Source organism: Hippocampus comes, unplaced genomic scaffold (assembly GCF_001891065.2).
Source record: "Hippocampus comes isolate QL1 unplaced genomic scaffold, H_comes_QL1_v1.1 scaffold143, whole genome shotgun sequence".
In the NCBI taxonomy this organism is placed as follows: domain Eukaryota; kingdom Metazoa; phylum Chordata; class Actinopteri; order Syngnathiformes; family Syngnathidae; genus Hippocampus; species Hippocampus comes.
Genome location: NW_017805504.1, coordinates 466,164 through 483,751, shown reverse-complemented (window position 1 = coordinate 483,751; position 17,588 = coordinate 466,164). Strand labels below are relative to the sequence as shown.

The 17,588-nt window shown below is 44.0% G+C and overlaps 1 protein-coding gene across 7 annotated transcripts in view; it reads right to left on the bottom strand.

Annotated features, from left to right (window-relative positions):
- The window catches only part of LOC109520362 (adhesion G protein-coupled receptor L3), a 105,852-nt gene that overhangs the window by 21,919 nt on the left and 66,345 nt on the right, over positions 1-17,588 (bottom strand). For all 7 annotated transcript variants that reach the window (XM_019877526.1, XM_019877527.1, XM_019877521.1 and 4 more), the window contains 6 exons: positions 14,385-14,568; positions 12,094-12,216; positions 10,090-10,295; positions 9,343-9,519; positions 5,576-5,785; positions 4,079-4,299 (listed from right to left, as the gene is read on the bottom strand). In XM_019877526.1, the coding sequence (XP_019733085.1) occupies positions 4,079-4,299; positions 5,576-5,785; positions 9,343-9,519; positions 10,090-10,295; positions 12,094-12,216; positions 14,385-14,568 (1,121 nt within the window). The remainder of the gene's footprint in view (positions 1-4,078; positions 4,300-5,575; positions 5,786-9,342; positions 9,520-10,089; positions 10,296-12,093; positions 12,217-14,384; positions 14,569-17,588) is intronic.

The window sequence follows — 17,588 nt, the reverse complement described above, 5'->3', positions numbered from 1 at the left end:
GCGTGTTCGTTAATTTCGGATGATGAGGACGTTAGTTGTCCAAATACAGGCTGGAGACGATGAACAGTACCTTCGCAGGTTTTATTTTTCTTTTCTGCAGTTTACGACTCGATTTGGGCTCCTGAGAGTTTCAGATTTCGTCAGGAAGCACAGAAAAAATAGTCATGAGAATAGATAGAGACAATATGATAATGAGAGGCGGGGAGTTACGCCTCCATGCAAATCCCGGAAACAAAGAAAGATCGATGCAATCCGATCTTGGCATGTTGGGAAAGTCCAGACCTCTCCCGCTGTGCGTACGTCTTGAGATAAGAGTCCCTCCCCGGGGGAACTTGACGGCCTTCAGGGACTCTCCCGAGGTGGGGGTCAAGGGGCACTAAAGGTGATTGTAATCACAGTAAGCAGGAAATACCTGCAACAGCATTCTACATTCTTTGTTTCAAGTGTTTGAACAGAACCAACAACAGAGAGAGGCTAAAAAAATCACAGTCAGGAAATGGATTCCTTAACAGGAACCAGTCCAAGGTCAGCAACTTCTGAGCATTTTGCCAGTAACAAATGATCTTAAAATTTCTATTTCAATCAAACAACACAAGAATTCGGTTCAATGGTGAATCATGACTGTGTCAAGTTAGACGAGGTCATGGCTGGGAAACCGTCGACGGGAATCATCAGCATTCTGTCATGCACAACTGATCGTTCAACTTCCTGCAATGGTTTCTCTAAATCTCAAAGATGTTTGGTCCCAGAATGCTACCAGGACGTTTACATTGTCAAACCAAAGCAAAACTTCCATTTATTTTCACTGTCATACGATAGATGAGGATAGCGTAAGGCAAGTGGCTTAAGGCGCCCTGCGATTGGCTGGCAACCGGTTCAGGGTGTCCCCCGCCTACTGCCCGAAGACAGCTGGGAGAGGCTACAGCACCCCCCCCCACACACACACACACACACCCCCCTGACACTTGTGAGGATAAAGCGGATCAGAAAAGGGATGGATGGAAGTGCTTTAAGGCAAATTAACCCAGACAGGAAGTTGGCAACGCTTCTGTCTTTGGTCAAGGGACTTGTCTGGAAATCAAACTTAGGCGTGCTGGTAGTTGTTGTAACTGACAGTGAAGATCACTGTGACCGACTAGTCCGCAGTCAGATGCGATCAAAATCGGACAGAGAGAAAACCCATTCAGGCACCGAAAACACCTCAAATGCAGGATTCCTAACTGGACTGTGAGTCGAGGAAATAGACCCTCGACTCTTGCTTTGGCTCGGTTCCCACGCAGGTGGCGGAACTGATTTCCACCGCCGACGGATTTGAGAGTCATGCAAACAACGTGTTTACGCATTTTGTCTCCTAAAGGCGCGGCGGCGCTTTGAAAGGAGAGCGACTACTTTATCAGAAGTGACAGGGCTTGATGCCTCTTCCCTGGGACGAGGGCCCAGAGAAAAACACACATGGACGGCGTAACGAAGAGGAAAAGGCGCAAACAAAAAGACGCGCTTGGCAGCTCTTCAAAGCGCGCCGCCACGTGCACCTCCGTTATATATCTCTCGGAAGGTTGTGTTGTTCGTTTTTTTTCCCTCCTTCCTCAGATCACAGACAGATTTAACGACTTGGTGGGTGGCAGAAGCTTCAGGCATGTCATCTTCTTCAGCCTCCACTGGTTTGTCTTTGGCTTTCGGAGAGCATCAAGTTTCTCTCCTAAGTTTCTAAGGCCCTGCGCTACGTCTTCCAACGCGCGTCCCTTGAGGAAACGGGCGGGGGGGAACAACGTGGGCCTGCTTTCGCCCGGCGGCTTTTTACTCAGGAGTTTCTAAGCAGCAATCTGAATGGAGAACACAAAGCCTATTCTTTATTGAAGGTAACAAGTCATTCAAAACCTCCCCTCATCCTTCAACAGCCCGGTGTAATTGTTCCACCGGTGGCGGGCGTTAATTATTCACGCGAGTGTGGCAAGCAATCGCTGCCATCCATCACCACCAACTGAGGCTCTGCCAGTCTCGAAACGTACCAGCTTGTGTGTGCCATTAGCAGGTCGCTAACTGAACAAGCAACCCCCCCCCCCACACACACACACACCCCCCTGACACTTGTGAGGATAAAGCGGATCAGAAAAGGGATGGATGGAAGTGCTTTAAGGCAAATTAACCCAGACAGGAAGTTGGCAACGCTTCTGTCTTTGGTCAAGGGACTTGTCTGGAAATCAAACTTAGGCGTGCTGGTAGTTGTTGTAACTGACAGTGAAGATCACTGTGACCGACTAGTCCGCAGTCAGATGCGATCAAAATCGGACAGAGAGAAAACCCATTCAGGCACCGAAAACACCTCAAATGCAGGATTCCTAACTGGACTGTGAGTCGAGGAAATAGACCCTCGACTCTTGCTTTGGCTCGGTTCCCACGCAGGTGGCGGAACTGATTTCCACCGCCGACGGATTTGAGAGTCATGCAAACAACGTGTTTACGCATTTTGTCTCCTAAAGGCGCGGCGGCGCTTTGAAAGGAGAGCGACTACTTTATCAGAAGTGACAGGGCTTGATGCCTCTTCCCTGGGACGAGGGCCCAGAGAAAAACACACATGGACGGCGTAACGAAGAGGAAAAGGCGCAAACAAAAAGACGCGCTTGGCAGCTCTTCAAAGCGCGCCGCCACGTGCACCTCCGTTATATATCTCTCGGAAGGTTGTGTTGTTCGTTTTTTTTCCCTCCTTCCTCAGATCACAGACAGATTTAACGACTTGGTGGGTGGCAGAAGCTTCAGGCATGTCATCTTCTTCAGCCTCCACTGGTTTGTCTTTGGCTTTCGGAGAGCATCAAGTTTCTCTCCTAAGTTTCTAAGGCCCTGCGCTACGTCTTCCAACGCGCGTCCCTTGAGGAAACGGGCGGGGGGGAACAACGTGGGCCTGCTTTCGCCCGGCGGCTTTTTACTCAGGAGTTTCTAAGCAGCAATCTGAATGGAGAACACAAAGCCTATTCTTTATTGAAGGTAACAAGTCATTCAAAACCTCCCCTCATCCTTCAACAGCCCGGTGTAATTGTTCCACCGGTGGCGGGCGTTAATTATTCACGCGAGTGTGGCAAGCAATCGCTGCCATCCATCACCACCAACTGAGGCTCTGCCAGTCTCGAAACGTACCAGCTTGTGTGTGCCATTAGCAGGTCGCTAACTGCATGCCACTTATCACGAGAACTCGGGTATGTTGGTATGTATAAGTAATAACAGGAGGAGTCTATTTGAGGGAGTTTTTTTTTTTTTTTTTTGTGCTACATAGATGATGTACCTGGGAAATAATGTCCCCATGTGGTTAGTTAGAGGAAATAGGGTACAAAAGATAAGGGAGGTGTCTATTTGAGAGAGGCATTTATTTCTTTGAAATGGATAACACACCTGGAGCCTCATTGGGATATGGTGACGATTATTTGAGGAACTGTGGTATGTTTGTTCTAATTTTTAAGTGATATATCAAGGGAGGTGCTTATTTTGCTATGTTGAAGATGAAACTGATTAATTTGGGTAACATTCGTCCTCATTACAACGGACGAGGGAGTCGTCCATTTGAGGGGGTATTCGTTTGTGTTAAATAAATGGAACAAGGTGTCTATTATTTGAGGAAATAATGTGCAGTGGGACCTCTACTTACGAACGTTTCTTCATATGAAATTTTCAAGTCACGAAATGCCTCAACAGGAAAATAATGCCTCTTGTTACGAAAGAAATTTCAAGATACGATATGTAAAAGTACACTATTGCCTGCTAATCGCAGCTCCGAGTTTCCTGAACGCAACATACTTTTATTACAGTCAATAGGAGGAGGCATTTATTTGTCTGAAATAGATAATATACCGACTAAATGGGGCAGAGCGTTTCCGAGAAAAAAGAGGCTGCATTGGTTTGCATCATTTTTGGTAAGACATAGGAGGCCTTTATTTTTCTTGAATGAAGACCGCACCCGTGAACTAACTGGCATGCGGTATCTATTACTGTAAATTGGACGTATTAGGTTAATAACAGAGGAAATTGGGTATTTTGTCAGCCAATGTGAGCCAAGTATCCGTTTGACACGTTCGAAACTGGTACTCACGCTCTGTCCGTGCCGTAACTGCGGTAGTCCACCGCCGCCGAGACGGCCACAACGAGGGCCGGCACCCCGTAGCCCACCAGATAGAAGTAGCGTCGACGCGAGTGCTCGCTCTCGAACACCTCCACCAGCAAGATGTAGAGCTGCACCCCCTCCAGGAACATCCAAGTGAAAGCCGCCAGGAAGAAGAAGTGCAGCAAGGCGGCGAAGACGGCGCATGCGATCTGAAGGGTGTGCAGGGGGAAGGTCACTTTTTTTTTTGTGTGTGTGTGCGTGTTTTGGTCACGCGATTCGATAAATGCTGATTTGCGAAGTGCTCCAGATGACCAACGTGGCACAATTTCCTGTTGTTCCGTGTATGTTTTTGCATCGCTTTTGTATCATTGCGGTGGAATAATGGTGGCATGAATTCCCTACTAAAGATGCAGGTAACAAATGCACAAGCTGCCACTGTGTTCAGGTGGAATGCTTTAATCGGCGCCCCTTCTCTCACGTTATATAGCGCACACACAGCGTTGACTAATTATGTGCGCAGTTGAACATTACTAGCTTATTTTGTCCCTGAAATTGATTCAATTAAATGTGCTAAGGCTTGAGTGGACATTAATTGTGTACCGTGAGAGAGCCATGAATCGCACCCATAAAATCTTATGGAAAGCAAAAAAAAAAAGCATTACCTTGAATGCAGAGGATACTTCCTGAAGGCATTCAAAGCCAGACAGAAATGTTGCAAAAGGCTAGCTATTAACACCCAAAAATATTCTTTGTATTTTTACAAAAAAAAAAAAAAAATCTTATCAAAGCACTTTTTACTTTTCGAAACGGTTTTGAAAGTGGTTGCATGCAAAAAAAAAAAAAAAAAAATCCAAAAAATGGTTGTTGAGCCAACACTGACATTGGGAATATTATTACAAAGTTAAACAGTAAAAACATTATTTTTACTATTACTATTATCCTTATTTTATTTAAAATATATCTGGAATCATCATTTCACATGCACGATCCAGTGGTGAGCGCGTCGACCTCACAGCGCAGAAGCACCGGGTTCAATTCCAGCTCCGGCCTCCCTGTGTGGAGTTTGCATGTTCTCCCGGGCCTGTGTGGGTTTTCTCTGGGTACTCCGGTTTCCTCCCACATTCCAAAATCATGCATGGGAGGCTGATTGAACACTCAAAATTGTCCCTCGGTGTGAGTGTGAGCGTGGATAGTTCTTCGTCTCTGTGTGCCCTACGATTGGTTGGCCACCGGTTCAGGGTGTCCCCCGCCTACTGCCCGAAGATGGCTGGGATAGGCTCCAGCACCCCCCTGCGACCCTTAGGATAAGCGGATGGGAAAATGGATGGCTGGATGGCATTTCACATGCCATAACAATTACTATTGCTGAATGCAATTTAATTCATTTTAATTTCTCTCACAGGATGAATGAAATATTTACCTACTATAGATTTGAAATGTATTTTTACAAACAGTTAGCTATTTGAAGTGACGTTGGAGTCTTACCGGCTGGTCAGCCCGATTGATCCCGACGAGGAACAGGGACTCTGCGATGAAAAGGCAGATGCACAAGTTCTTGTGGATGGTGTTGCGGTCGCTCTGGAGGCCGCGGAAGAAGCAGAAGGTGAAGAGGCTGACCAGCAGGCACACCAGCGAAAGGAGGATGCCCACCCAAGTGATGACATCCAGAAGTATGTCGTGAACCGGGTCTGTGTTCTGTTACGGAGGGAAAAAAACCCCATCAATCCACTTCCCGTTACCGTGTTTCTCACGAAGAGCAATAATGTTCCTCGGGCGATTCGACCTGGTGTGTGATTAATGATCCAACAGTGTCAGAAAAGTTGTTTATCTCTTTATTAACTCAACTTGCAAAGATGTGAAATGAAAAAGTCCCCCGATAAATTCTGGCGCAGAGGCAGATGATTCTAATATATGTTTCCGTGCATAAATCCTGGCAAAAAATATTTTTAAAAGCGAGGCACAGATTGCCTGAGGATTTCCCATCTGGATGCGCTATCATATCATTACCTGACGACTTGCTATCATGATGTTAATGGGAAAGACAGATGCCAAAATATTTTTTGAAAAAGGTTTTTCCCGTGTATGAAGCTTAAAGTAGTGACATCTTGATTTATTAACTCCACATAATTACTGCCCCCAAATACTCCGGTCAGCTTTTGAGGTGCTTTAATTTCCCAGAGGGCGAGTCCTCTTTTTCAGGCTGCTGGGCAGTGATTTAAGGAGGAAAAAAAAAATGTCTTCAAAAGAGACCAGTACAAGAGCAAACTACTACTAGATTTTGTTGATCACGTATACTAGACTATCACGGCAAGTTTGATGCCTCGCACTAAAACACTGGCTTGCAGCGAAAAGCCGTTTGCGCCGCCGCGCTCAGCAGGTGCAAGGCTGATGCGTCGGGCGTCACTTGCTTCATAGCATTGTGAGAGCGAGGACCCCGAGGTCGACGGGCCTAGCGAGCTGAACAAGCTCTATCCATCACACTCTCACCTTCAATTGAATGAAAGAAAAAAGAAAAAAAAAGAAGAATGCACGGGAGGAAGGCTGCTGCAGAAACACAGTGAAGGGCAGCGAGTGTATCTACACCTCGGTGATGGATTTACTGTGAAACGATTTCTTTATTCTTGGAGGTGGATGATGGCCGCGAGCCACGATGACTCTGCTGGGAGGGAGCGGGGGTTGGGGCGGGGGCTCAGCTCAAGGCGGGGTGCCAAATGATGCAATCTGCACCTCACCTCACACAAAAAAAAAAAAAAAAAAAAAAAAAGCCTCCATGATGGCAGTCCATAGAGGTGTCTTGAAAGCAGGCGGCTGTCATTTTCTGGCATTCACTCACTGTGACACAGCCCGCCCCAAGCTACTTTGGGAAATGTACACGGCGCATACAAGACTAAGCAACATTCATTCGGAATTCAGTCGGTATGTGTTTGTTGGTGTATCTGCCATTTTAATAGGATGCTTTCCTGGAATGGAAAAAAAAAAAAACCTGCCTGCAAAGTCGGTTAGACTTTGCAACAAGAGTTTGGTTGGAATGTCTATTTTGAGTAGAGCCTCAACCACCCCAAAAAAATTAAAATAAAATAAAAAAATAATTTGAAAAATACAAAGGAAGTTAGCCATTTTGTTTTGAAATCACCATTTTGGCTAAGTAGCACCATCTGGAAAAAAGCGACACCCCCCCCCCCAAATAAATAAATAAATAATCAGCCCGCAAAGCCAGTTTGTCTTCGCAACATGAAATTTGGTTGTCATGAATAGAGACACAAAAAGCCTTCAGAAGTCGTGACCACAAAGGCACAGAAAGCCATTTTAGTTTGAAGTAGCTGTTTTAAGATGTCCTTCAAAAAGAAACTTTTGTCCGATCGCACGTCCCAGTTCTACTCGATTGTTGTAATCGTATCCCTGATGGCTGCGTAAACAAATCCCCGGTAAATATGACTGTGTCTTCCAGATTAAATGTATATTCCTTTTGGAACGATTGGGTTTCGGAGTAGAAGAGGGCTTTTGATGTGACGCCGCCGCCGATAACCTTGAGACGTCCTGTTGCCGAGCCTCGAGACATAAGCGCGACGAGATGTTTGAAATTGGTGATAAATAATCACATTTGGCCGTGGGATTGAGAGCTTTTTAACATTTTGCGTGTCTCGACTGGTCCGCGGGCATCGGGTGAATGTCAAACAACAAGCCGTTTCCTTTTTTTGCCAGGCACTGCTTTGAACAGCCCCCCCACCCCACCCCAAATATCCGCAATTTAAATACTGTATTTGTGGAAATGGCTGTGTATTCAGAAGAAATATGCTTTCTTGGCTCCCATTAGACACAATAATGTAAAAATTCTAATTCATATTTCATTTGCTGAAGCTGCCGCTGACTCATTGGTGCATGGCATCTACATATTAGAGTAAATAGGGTCCCTTTTATTCTAATTAGAAGCAACCATGAGTGTGTCTACATGAGGGAGGGGTTTAGTTTTCAGCAGCTGATGCACCTGGCCGCGAGTTGATAGGAAATACGGGATCAATGTCAAACAACAAGACGCAGGAGGACGGTTCCTTTTCTTCACTCGGCGCCGCTTTGAACAACCTTCTTTTTAAAGCCCCTCTAATATGGCCGCTTTTGAAATTCAAATGCGCCATTTGTGACCATTTTTTGATGACGGCTCTTTGAAATTGACTCTCAAGTAGGTAGGATAAGCCCCAGGGGGAAGGCACGGAACTGCCGCTAAACTGCAACTGTTCTCGACGAACCAGTAAGTCTAAATCAGTGGCACATCCCAGCGGATGATGGAGAGGGTGATATTTGGGGAGCATCCATCACTGTCGTCGCCGGGAGAACCTCCACCGCGGCGGCGTCGGAGCGAGACGGCGACGCCAAAGGACAGTCAAGGTTGCCTTTGTTTGCGCGTACATCGGAGGCGGCGATGACAAGAGGGCGAGGACGGCAAAAGGTGCGCAATGTCGGTACGGTACACGGATGCCATCCCGACAGCTGTTCCGCCCGTCATAAATCGGTGGCCCGAGTCACACGACTCCTGGCTGTATTTCAATTCCGCGCAGGCAGATTTACGCTTTGCCAATTGGATTGACTTCATGTTGAGAGAGAGCCGTCGAGCTATACAAGATGACTTCCTTTTCATCACGCCGCACATTGCACGCAGAATGCTTTGGTCCGCAAGTGCCTCCCTCAATTATGGTTACAATGAGGACCAGTATAGGCGGTTTGGCTGCCCATTCTGTTTTTCTGAGAAATAAACAAGGCGAGAGTGTGATCTGATGCAATGAACGACCAAGTGACGCCGGTGACATGTTACCGAGTGACGCGTTACTTTACAATGGCTGCCATTTTGAGTGACTCGTGATCTGATTATATATCATCAAAAGTCCGATTAAAGTTACTATTCGCAGACTTAAGCTGTCATTTTATGACCAATTTGGCGAGATGTACAGAACAGAATGTCTTTCTTCAGAGAGGACAACAACAACCGTGCATTTTGAAATGCCACGGTCTGCTAAATTGATATAGCTTGCACATACAACAAAACTAAGAGGAAACAAAAAATAAAATTTTCATTTCTATGTTAAGCGGCGTTGTCGGCGTCTGAGGCAAGTAACTTCGTTCCTATTAAAATCAAGAAATCAGTCCCCAAGTTATGTTTAAAGTCAACGAATCAATAAAGGGAGTTAATTACTTTTTCAAGGTGACTGTGGCAACGCTGGCGCGAGCAACGCTCAGGCTGTCGGATGGCAGTTTCCTACCTTGACGTCCACGTGGGCCATGAGGACGGCGAAGTTGGTGAGGTGGGTGCAGGAGCAGGTGGTGTGCGTCCTGTTGTTGCCCAGCAAGCGGCAGTCCTGCGTGGACCAGTAGCCGGTCATTGTGCGCTTGGAGTAGCTCCAGAATGAACAGTTTGGGTTAAAGTTCTCCTCGGATTGCTGCGGGAGGCAGAGCGCACATTTGAGGATGACATCTCATTTTGATGCCGCACTGCTTAACATTCCGGTGATGAGCCCAACCGACGTCATTTTGAGACACCGACTTGTTTCGTGTATTCATTTTTTAACATTGAATAAATGAATATAATTTTGAATTGCAAAACAGAGGTAAATGATTTCAAAATTATTTGTTTCAACTAAATATTTTTGTATACTGTATGTACTTTAAAATAAATAAATAAAACATAGTTTGAATGTCTTTTAGAACAGTAACTTTAATTTTCCTACACTGTATTAAAAATCAACAAATTCCACGACATAAAATAATATTTGCATAGAAATCACATGGTAAATAAAGTAACATAACTTGTTTTATTCTGTTTTGTTTTTAATTTGAATAAACACCCCTGATTTAATTTCAAACTTCCAAACTCTGTTTTCATAATTACAATTTTTTTTTGACAAATGCATTTCGCATTTAATGAATAATTTAAAAAACAAAAACAAAAACAAAAACATACTTGAAAAGCGATTCCGTTCTCTTTTGTCACGTGCCGTGCATTTACATACCTGTCGGTGTCTGATGGTAAAGATGACCGGGTCGGAGAGGTAGACTTTATTGGCGTCCTTGTTGATGGCGGCCGTGATCACCGGCGAGTTGACGATGACGGAATAATTGGTTGCCATGGCATCGCTGCCCAACTTCATGCTGGCGTTCTCCGTGGACAAGTACATGCCGATGTGCTTGTACAGCACGAAAGCAATGCGGATCTCACCTGTGAGGGGGCCGAGAACAATTGCACCTCAGAACAAAGTTTACTTTTCATCTCACACCACCCCCAGAGGTGCGCACAACCCACACTTTGGGAATGCTTGAATCTCACCTGTGAGGGGGCCGAGAACAATTGCACCTAAGAACAAAGTTTACTTTTCATCTCACACCCCCTGAGAGGTGCGCACAAACCACACTTTGGGAATGCTTGGTCTAAAGCAGCCATTCCTAAAACTTCAACGCCGCCATCCGAAGTGTTCCGTTAGTCTTCGCAGTAGCTTAATAACTTAATATTCACAAACAAACTGGGTGCAACCTTCCTGAATGCCTCCCCATTGAAAAATATCCTTGACGTATACATCAAAATCAGAAATAGCTTTATTGTCATTGTACTACAGGGTGCAGCAAAACGGAACGGACAAAATCGTCCAAAAGATAATGACCAACAGGAGGTTACAGAACAGGCGTCGGCCGGATCACCAAACAAACAAAACAACGCATAATGGAGGTGGAGCGAAAAAAAGCAACCCCAGACTAAGCTCCTGTAAAGGGTGCAGCGTATGCATTTGGAAGAAAAAAACTTCTGTCAACAGCCAACATTATAAAAGCGGTTGACTTTCTGTGATTATGAGTGTGTACGCATGAGTCATTTCTTCAATGGCAGTGAATGAGTTAGACATGAAGCCAGATCAAAGCGTATGACAAAAACAATTCAATTTTAACCCTGCAGACCACCATTTGCAAATTTGAATTAGAATCACTTGTCAACAGCTAGCGTCAACCATGAGCTCATTTTGATTCCCGTTCGTATCCCTGAAAGGAAGCGTTGTTAACACCAGAATCCAAAGAGATGTACGGTTCACGGAGGCAATTCTGTGTGGTGACATCGAAAAATGGAAAAGCATAGCCGCAACAACAAACAATTACTTTAAATTGCACGTTGCGGCGACCACTCATACACTGGCTCTGATGACAAAGAGAGCCATTTTCCTTGTTGATCATCTCCTCCCGCACTCATTCATATTCACTCCCCACCTCCTCCCTCGTCTCACTTTCAATGGCAAAGTTACCCCCCGCCGTGACTTCGATCGCTCAGCGAGATGAAAGGAAAACAATTTGGGTCATATAACACGGGATGTCGGCAGGAAATGTATCGCGCCGTCCTGCGAGAACGCCGGCTACGGACGCCGGCTTTTTTCTCATCCCGCTGAGTGGCGACTGCATTTGCATTGAATGCATTCTAAAAGTGGCAAGTTCTTGCTGTATGTAAGCACCTTATTTGCACACCATTAGCGGCAGGTGTACTGTACGAGTCAATTTCTGTGACTCCGTGTATGTTCAAGTCTAATTATTGCACGAGAAGGTGGCTAAAAGGAAGGCCTGCAGCGCAGTTACGTGCTGCGCTATTCACTGTATATCCAGGTACATAGTTGCCCAAGCGTTTGTGAATATGAGTGTAAATGGGGTTTTTTTCCGGTGTATATTTGCCTTTCATTTGTCTGGCAATCAGGCCATGGGGTCCAGTCCGCAACTCGAATAGAATGTGGGGTCCCTCAAGGGTCAGTCCTTGAACCTCTTTTGTTCAGCCTGCACGCTACCCTTGGGTCATATTCTTCAGGGCGCCAATATTGGCTATAATTTCTATGACAATATCTGCTGAAAGCTATCAACATCCCCAAGTGACAACAGTTCAAAGTCGTTTGTTTCATTCGTTAGGATTCAGTACAATACAGTAGCGCGCGATACAACTTGATTGGGCAGAAAACAATCAAACAGGATACAACTGGCCGAAAGGTACTTGCCGTTTCTTCCATGTTGCTTCAGTGTGTTAGCCGATAGGTGGATGGAGCTGCCCTGTCCGCCCGTTTGGGGGAATTTCAGGTCAGGCAAATTCCCGTCGGTGCTCATCCGTGCAACCTCCAACTCTGTATACACAATTAAGCCTCAATTATTTGAGGAAATGGAGAATGTTGGTCATCATGACTACCGATCATGTTAATGGGATGTTTCTACTTGAGGGAGGCGTTTATTTGGCTTCAGTGGATGATACACTTATTGGCTACTTGGGGGATGGCATCAAAATACTGTAATATACATATAAGATGTAATTATAAACAGGAATTATTCATGGAGGAGTCTCGAAATGTACTTGATGAAGTGGATCATCCCACACCGGGGGACTGATTGGGAGGCAGTGGCATTTACTGGGCGTCATTACCATGAAAGATAACAATGGCAGGTGTTAATTTGGACTCAGTGGATTACACATCTAGTGATTAATTGGGACAAGGTTTCTTATTTGAGGAAATGCTGTATAATGACTGTCATCAAAAAAACAAACAAACAAAAAAACAAAACAAAACAATATGGACAACGGGAAGCATCAAATTCAGAGAGACGTTTATTTTTTCCAGGCGATGGTGCACCAAATGCCATATTGGGTTATGGCATCAATTTTTTTTCAGGGGATGATGCACCGAGTGCCTTACAGTTAGAGAGGTGTTTATTTGGGTTCAATGAATGATGCACCAAAACGCAAATTGGAGTATGGCGTTATTTGAGAAAATACTCTATCACTGATAATTAAAATGGTAGGTGGTTAGTTAGTTACAGATGATGACGCAATGAATGATTAATTGGGGCATGGCGTCTACTTGGGAGTGTTATTTACTGTAAAATAGGACACAGAGGTAGATTAACAGTTCCCTTGAATCCGTGCCTTCATTTTTAGAATTTTGGTCTTATTTCTATTCACCACCAGCCCTCTTGTGATTGCGTAAAAATGCTTTAGGCTAACATGCTAATCTGCCGGAATCTGTGGGCGAGATGTGTGCACCCAGAAGGAGACAAGGACGGCCTTTTCTTAAAAAAAAAAAAAAAAAAAAGGGGGGGATCGATAATGAGTCGCAGTAATCACAGATGCTTAAATGGGCCACCTTATTCTGGTTATAGAAGGCGCGGTACAGCGCAAACAAGAGAGGCGAGGCCTAGTAAACATGTCGCCGGCGCGTAATTAACAAGCGTACCGGCGCGAGCTGTAAAGTCTCCCATGGGTTGAGCAGCTGACGTCTCGTTCACCTTCCGAACAAGCCTGGATTCGCCCTAATACCTCGATGAATTGTGCGGCGGATATAATAAAATCCATTCTATTAATTCGCCTCGCTGTCGCTTCCTTATGAGCCACAAGACCTATATTTTATATTTTTAGGCTGCCATGGTAGCGGGGGGCTTAAAACTCAGACATGGGGTTGATGCTATTTCCCTTCGGTCGTCAGTTCTAGGTTGAAACTTTTATTTTTTCCACCATGGAAATAATGACTCATTGTGAGAAATATTCTATTGGAGAGAGACGTTTATTTGGCTGGAGTGGAAATGGAAGGAACACCAGGTGAGTAATTGGAGCGTTGAATATTTGAGGAACTATTTTCAGTGTGTAGCGGCACTCAAAATCACAGCCATGACAATGGCAGGCGTCTATTTGAGGAAGTCATTTCTTTTTCATTGGTGGATTGATACATCAGGTGAATAATTTGTGCCAAGTATTTGAGGAAATAGGTCATATCAGTCATTATCACGCTATTGAAACTTTGAGGTGTTGATTTGAGGCAGATGAACTTAGCGACTAATTGGGCAAGGCATCTATGAAAGGGATGTCCACTAGTCTACATAATACAGTAAATTGCTTGTCATCACAAATAAGGAAGGTAATGTCGACTTGAGGGAGGTAAATATTGGGTTTCAGTGTATGATTATTTGGGGAAGTGGGTTCTATTATTTAAAGAAATATGGTATACTGTATTCATGTTATTGTCACTAAAAATGGTGGGGGGGGGTTATTTGTCTTCAGTGGTTGACGCACTGAAATTGGAGCACTGTCAAAATTATTTGAAGAAATATATTGGGCTTTGTTAACCCCCAAAATGATCATGGAAGGTTTATATTTGAGGGCGGATGCAACAGGAGACCAATTGGGGCACGGCATCAACTATTTGAGAAAACATTTTGTCGGTACAATTTATCACCAATAATGATCATTCGAGGTGACTATTGGAGAGAGGTGTTGATTTTGGCGCCTGCAGACTAATATACTCACGTATGTTGTCGGTGTTCTCCTGCACGACGTCGGTCTTGAGCAGGTTGTCTGCTAGTATAAAGGCTCCCTGCTCGACCGTGTCCAGTAGTGTGGTGGCCGCCCGCAGCTGCTCGCCCGTGCTCAGTTCGCGCCACGCCGCCTGAGTCTGCGGCTGGAGCAGATTGTTCACCGTCTCCACCATGGCCTGCAAGTGATTTGAATTTCAGGTTATCATTCGAAAGAAATTTTTCATGAATCTTTTTCCAGTAGTAACACCAGTGAACACTGAATTCAGACAATATAAAGTTTCGAGAAAAAAACAAAAACCTAGCACTATATAATAACATACTTCATAAAAACATCGAGTAGATTGTGAAGAGTTAAAATGTTTGTGCATCATGATTGATTCAATTCATTGTGCTGCTCCTTCCGGTGTGACCACCATGGCCACCGGGGGCAGTCTAACATGCCACAGCAGGTTCACTGTACACACTTGCCTCTGCATTAAATACAAAAACAACAAATGCAGTTCCTAAAGCTGGAAATGAAGCAAAGGCCACTCAGAAGACAAAAGCAAGCGTTGCGCCACAACGCGGCTCTCGGTGGGAGTCTTTAATGGCCGTGATGGATTTTCTTCCATGCTGACATTCCCGTCACATAAAAAGCACTCAGGTGAAAAACGCCACGGCGTTGCTATGCGGCAGCCAGCGGACGAACCGGCTATTTACCGCTGGCATAACTATCCGGCGCGAGCCTCTGCCGCTCGTTAACGCCGGCGAGCGGCCATTACGCCCCGCTTTAATCCGCCAACAACAATGCTGGCGCAGGTAAAGCGGGGGAACAAACCGGAACATTTGCAAGACAAGATGAAAAATTAAGAGCCATTAAAGATTTAAAAATGCCAATGGCGATATTCGAGCATTGAATGCTAATTGTTTGAGAACATGCTGTTCATTCAAATGGGGCGACTGTCTGTACGTTTTGGCGTCTCCTTTGCTCATCTTCAAAGGCGACTTTTTGCACACACAGAATGGAAACGATTCATCTCATGGATTCCCCCCCTCCATAAAATCAGCACATTATGAAATGGACTTCGGCGATGACGTCAAAGGCGATAAGTGCGATTGTTCGGTGAGCTATCGAATGAATGCCTGATCAAAACAGTGACGGAAAGCAGCCTGAAGAGATTTTCGCACCAGGCAGTTATTCGAGAGGAGGCGGTCATTTTTAAGTATATTCTCACAATTTATTTTCAAAATGTAACGGTACAGCCCCCAAAAATATTTGTACAAGCAATTAGTTGTATTCGAGATAGGGAAGATGTTTATTTGCGAGGGCGTTCTCATTTTTTATAAAGTCTTTTATCAGTATCTTGCATAATTTACCTGTACCGTAAATACATTGTGCAAAGCAACCCTCATTTTTTATTGCATTCTTATGTCAGTATATTTTTTTTAGGTTGGAAAGGGATTTTTTGCGGAGGAGGCTCTCGTTTTGATCTACGGTCTAGAATTTGTGTACTGTCTAATTTAATTGTACAATAAAATAAACGGTTTGCACAAGGTAAAAGTATATTAGAGGGATATTAGGCATTTATTAGAAAGGAGGTCCTCATTTTAAATTTGATTCTTATACAAGCATACTGGTATATACCATTTACCCAGATCACTCACAAAAATATTCATACTAGGTAACCAGGCATAGTAGTGGTCGTTGAAAAGTTTATTGGAAAGGAGGCCTTTATTTTTTTTTCAAATGCCTTTTTTTAAATGTTTAAAAAGTTGTATTTTGGTGTTACAAGGTTATTCTCCTACACGAGTATTTAGACAATGGAATCAGACTCGAAGATGTAAGGTGTTTATTGGAGAGGAGACCCTCATTCTTTATATTGCCACATCAGATTATGCTAATTTATTTCCATGATCATATCAGTTGTGCAAGGTACTGGCAACGCACGGTGGGATTTTTATTTGATTCTTTTCCCACAGAAGGTGCATTTATGTGGCGCACGGTGGCCCCTATTTGCGGATGATTATAGTATCAGCCTGGATGCATTGCAACCCCACCGACACCTCCACAACACGGATGCAATGATTCATTATTTGCTGCAATCACACCTTATGCGCGAGAGACGCAGGTTGAGTTGCTCTCAATTAAAGAGGCTCTTTTTTTTTTTTTTTTTTAACACCGCCTCTTCAGGCAACTGACATTTGCCTTGCCTTTGTTCTCCACAACAGGAAATAAATGCCTGACATGGGAGATGATGGACGCACAGACCGAGTTTGGGTTGGTTGTCATGCGGAACATAGACGGCGGTGCGCAACGGTTGCAAATATGCAAACAAGGCTCTCATGAAACCAGAAGCTGGCTTTCAATTGTCTTCCCTAAACTGTGGCATCACTTCAAATCAAATCAATACAAAGGAAATACATGAAATCGTAATACAATAAAATAAAATACATTTAATTTATGTCACGCATATAATCATAAATAATCCTTTTGTTTTGTTGTGTTCAGCATTTTATTTTAAAGATTTATAAATTAAGAAATAAAATAAAAGTAATGTATTACAATAAATTTAAAATATATAATTAAAGTAATATGTATTCATTGTGATAGAATGTATTATTGTCACATTCATCACATTTTATTCATAAAATTAGCAAAAATATAACGATAATAATGATATATTTACCATATAACTGCGTTTCACAGTGTAATTATAGAAACTATTTTTGAACAATAAAGTTGTGGCGCCACTGGAAATAAGGTAAACACAAATGTATGTAAATAAATAGGCCTAACACAATAAACAGGTAAAAACATGAACATATATCGAATTTGACTAAACGAAAGAAAATGAAATGACATTTAATATTTGACGATTAAATTAAGAGGAACATACTTTAATCATAAAGAACATCTTCTGTTGCACATTTTTAGATACAAGTTAGAATTTGTCGTGAATCATCCTTACTTCCCTGAAAAGATGTGATTTTAAGTTTGAGGAAACGCTCGTGTTGAAGCAAACGACTGATGATCTGGTGTGAAGCGCTGCAACGCGTGCTCCATTTAAATGAGACAGACATTAGCCAGTCGCCTGGCGCCGGTCCAGGCCGGCCTGCGCTATGTTGTCTTCTAGTTGCACCACACGGATTGATGAAATCAACTCGGGAGGTCTGGGGAATTGATTTCTGATCTTGGATCCCCTGGAACCCCCCCCCC